At 47.1% G+C, this 3,701-nt stretch overlaps 1 protein-coding gene across 1 annotated transcript in view; it reads right to left on the bottom strand.

The window, feature by feature from the left end:
• Positions 1 to 1,365: 1,365 nt before the first annotated feature.
• Positions 1,366 to 3,701, bottom strand: part of DUSP27 (dual specificity phosphatase 27, atypical) — a 32,773-nt gene continuing 30,437 nt past the window's right edge. The window contains exon 7 of the mRNA XM_029933355.1: positions 1,366 to 1,515. Within this exon, the coding sequence (XP_029789215.1) occupies positions 1,366 to 1,515 (150 nt within the window). The remainder of the gene's footprint in view (positions 1,516 to 3,701) is intronic.

Raw genomic sequence — 3,701 nt, 5'->3', positions numbered from 1 at the left:
CTCCCAAGCCACCCCAGAAGTAAAAGTTTCAGCAAGCCCAGAGGAATTCACATCCCTCTTCTGCAACATTTCTAACACCAAAAGCAGAGTCTTCATAACCCAGTGTCCCACTATGTCACAGGATAGTTGGCACACTGTCCCAGCAGCACTTTGCTGTTGGATGTCTTCCTTTTGCCCTGCCGGCTCCACACCCCACACTCCCCACCCTCCTCTGTGCCCATGAGGCTGATCAGCTGGATGCACTACATGCACCAACTCTCTTGCCTCTGGGTTTTGGTTTGTGGGGAGACCAGCAGGAGACTGGAGGCTGAACACCTCTGGCTCCTTCCCTGTGGGGTCCTGCCAGGCTGGTTCCCAAGACCAAAGGTATCAGCTCTTGTAAGACAGCCCCCTCCACACAGCTGGCCCTCTGTCTCTAGGGCTCCCATGACAGCTCAATGCACTTCCCTCATCAGCCTAGAGATGTGACCCCTGGCCCTGGGGTGCACACTACCCCTCTACATTCTGTCCATAGCTTTGTGTAAATCACTCCTTTATAGACTCCCCTTTTTGAATTACCCTAATTTGGGCTTTCTGTTTCCTTCTGGCATGCTTCTGACATACCTTGTTTCTTCACAGCCTCCATATTTTCATTTCCCCTCTGAAGTCTGACCTTTGAGGCAAAAAAAAAAAAAAAATCTGTTCTCTCTCACCCCCCACCTCAGAATTCTGTGCAGTACTTCCATTCTTGTGGGGGGGCTGTTCTGCACATTATTCTCCCCTTATTGTGGGAGTTTTCTCCTAGTGGACTCTACACAGCTCAGGACTAGACAAAGGACATAGATTCAGATTTGTCTTCTCTTTTTTTTCCTGTAAAACAAAATTACTGACTCTGTTGGTTTTGTGTAGGTAAAACCCTGTTCCAATCGTTAATTAATTCTTAAGAGCAGATCAATCTTGTGTTTGGTGCATAGTGTTCTCAGTCATTTAAAACAACATCATTGGGGAGGCTCCACAGCCATGCCCTTTTCACTTGAAAGTATTCATCTCTGTGCTCCTACCCTCTGTTTGCCCCTTCAGAACCACTTTTTGTTCCTCTCCAGCACTCCAAAGCTGAGCTCCCCTTCTGGCTGGATTCCAGGTAGGTTTGGCCGGTGAAAGTTATGAGTATGACATCCCATGCTAGGAAGAGAGAGAAGTCATGGTGTTGATTCCTCCTATTCTTCTACCAGTTGTCGGGTGGCCCTTCTACCGTGGTTGTGGCTCTTCTGGGTTCTGCAAACAGTTCCCCCCCCCACTGTCCCTTCAACCCTAGGGTGGTATCCAGTTTTCACTATTGCTAGTACCTGGGTGCTTGACTCTTCTTTCCCATCTCCTTACCCCTGCCTATGCCTCTGTGCATAGTTCCTGCATTAAACTCTCATCAGTTTCCAATAGGGGTGTGCCACCTACTGGGACCTTTACAGACAACACATACGTTTTGCTGTCATTCAGAGACTGGAAGGCTGGAGTGCAACCTGTCACCATGGGTTTGGTCTAGTGCAGAAGCCACAGTTGTGATCCCAACACTCCACATCACAGCTATTCCTTCAGGCTCATCAAAAGTCACGAAAAAATTTCTATTGGTGTCATTTCTCAAAATAAAGTCTGGACTCTAGGAATGAGCTAAACTCAGAATATTGAAAAAATATTTTATGTTTGTAATTTATTTTTGAGAGACAGAGAGAGATAGTGCAAGCAGGGGAGGGTCAGAGAGAGAGGAAGATACAGAATCTGAAGCAGGCTCCAACCTCTGAGCTAGCTGTCAGCACAGAGCCTGACGTGGGGCTCAAACCCACGAACCATGAGATCATGACCTGAGCCAAAGCCAAATGCTTAACCCACTAAGCCACCCAGGTGCCCCTGAACTCAGAATCTTAAATTCTCTGACAGATACCTCTCGAACCACAGGATTCTAAAGGAGCTCTCCTTGGAGACACAGCAAGCAAAGGCTTTTCTCCAGGTCTTGACCTCACCCCTCTCTGGTTTCATCCTCTCGTGAGCTGAGTGCCTCCGCATGGGGGCCAGTGATGCCCTCTAACCTATGAGCAAAGCTAAAAGCGGGCCAGGTGGTCTGTGTCCCCCCAGGCTCACACTCAAGGCTGGGGAAAGACTGGTGACTCTTGAAACCAAGAATTTTACATGTTTGTTCAACCTCCATTCAGTGGGGTGATTGAGATCACCTTATTTATATTTTTCATTTATGTTAAAAAAGAGAGAGACCTGTGTGGAGGCCTGAGTTAATCCATTCTTACGGATGGGTACTGGGGGCGGCGGTTTGGCTGGCCTGTCAGGTCATTTGGTCTATTTATCCTTGACCTTGGCTTTCTAAGTATTTACCCTCGAATCACAAATTATTCAAGGTAAGAAGATCAGAAGAGGAAAAGACGGCTGTTTTCCCAGGAACATTCTCAATGCTCCCTCCAGACTGACTTCCCAGTTTACTGTGCTTGTGCCAGAAACGTCCCCATAGGAGTGAAATGAGAGAGGAAGCCTTATTGTGTATACCCAAAAAATGGGCTACAACTAGCCTTCTTGCTGGGGGCATTTTTTAAAGTTTACTTATTTTGAGAGAGAGAGAGAGAGAGAGAGAGAGAGAGAGAGAGAGAGAGAGAGAGTCTGAGTCGGGGCTTGAACCCACAAACTATAAGATCCCGACCTGAGCCGAAACCAAGAGTGGGACACTCAACCAAATGAGCCTCCCAGGAGCCCCTTGCTGAAGGCATATTAAGGTGATGTTGTTTCATATGATGAGAATGTTCTATTAAGTTCTGGAAACCAGGAACCAAGGCTCCCTGAAATTCAATGAGCAAAGGGAGAACGAAAGGGGCAAATGGGACAAAAGCGAGCAGTGTTTTTCCAAGGCCTCTTTCTTCCTCTCAGCCAGAGAGGAGAGGGGCCCCTCAGATGCAGCTGAACTGTAGCCTGAAGGATTAGAGGGAAGGCGAGCAAATGAAATCAATTGCTTTGACAGCAACTATGTGCGGTTCTGAGTTTGAGCTCATGTCTGCTTCCTTCTGCCTTGGTATTTTTATCTTTGTGTTCATTGAAATGTTTGATGCTTGACTAATAATCCACATAGCAAGGTTACATAATCTCCACATCCCGTGAATCTGTTATAAAAAGAAAACTGGCCACGTGATTAGCGATCATTTACTACTTATCCTGTTGGTGGTGCCTTGTCACCCTTCTTCCCTCCCATTGATCACCCTATTGCCAACTATATCTCCTGAACTGGATTTTTTGATTGATCCAGGCATCCTTGAGCGCTGCATGGCACACACCTATTTTCACATCCTGCAAGATACTGCAAGTTAAAAGGAACTATAGAGACCAACCCACCAATGCTTGTCATAGGTCCTCAAAACATGTCTGCTGGATTCAGGAACCCACCCTGTGTTCAGGAGGGCAGACATGACTTAGGATATAAGGGGGAAAATCCTCACCAACCCAGCTCATCCAGAATGCAGGAAGGAGCCAGTGCGTTGCCCACTGCGTTGTCTGACCATCATCCTCCAAGGAATGAAAAGCCTGACTGACAAGATTTCATAAAACCCTGTCTCCATCTCCTTGTATTGGGCTTCTTTTCTTCCCACCCCCATGGTTTGCTTTTGTTTTCCTGCTGTTCCAGAGGGGCCCCCTCTCCACCTGTATCTCTTACCTCAATAAAACCCAATCTCTGT

Source organism: Suricata suricatta, chromosome 3, assembly GCF_006229205.1.
Source record: "Suricata suricatta isolate VVHF042 chromosome 3, meerkat_22Aug2017_6uvM2_HiC, whole genome shotgun sequence".
In the NCBI taxonomy this organism is placed as follows: Eukaryota; Metazoa; Chordata; class Mammalia; order Carnivora; family Herpestidae; genus Suricata; species Suricata suricatta.
The sequence above is the reverse complement of the archived record's forward strand: the minus strand, read 5'-3'. Positions and strand labels throughout refer to the sequence as shown.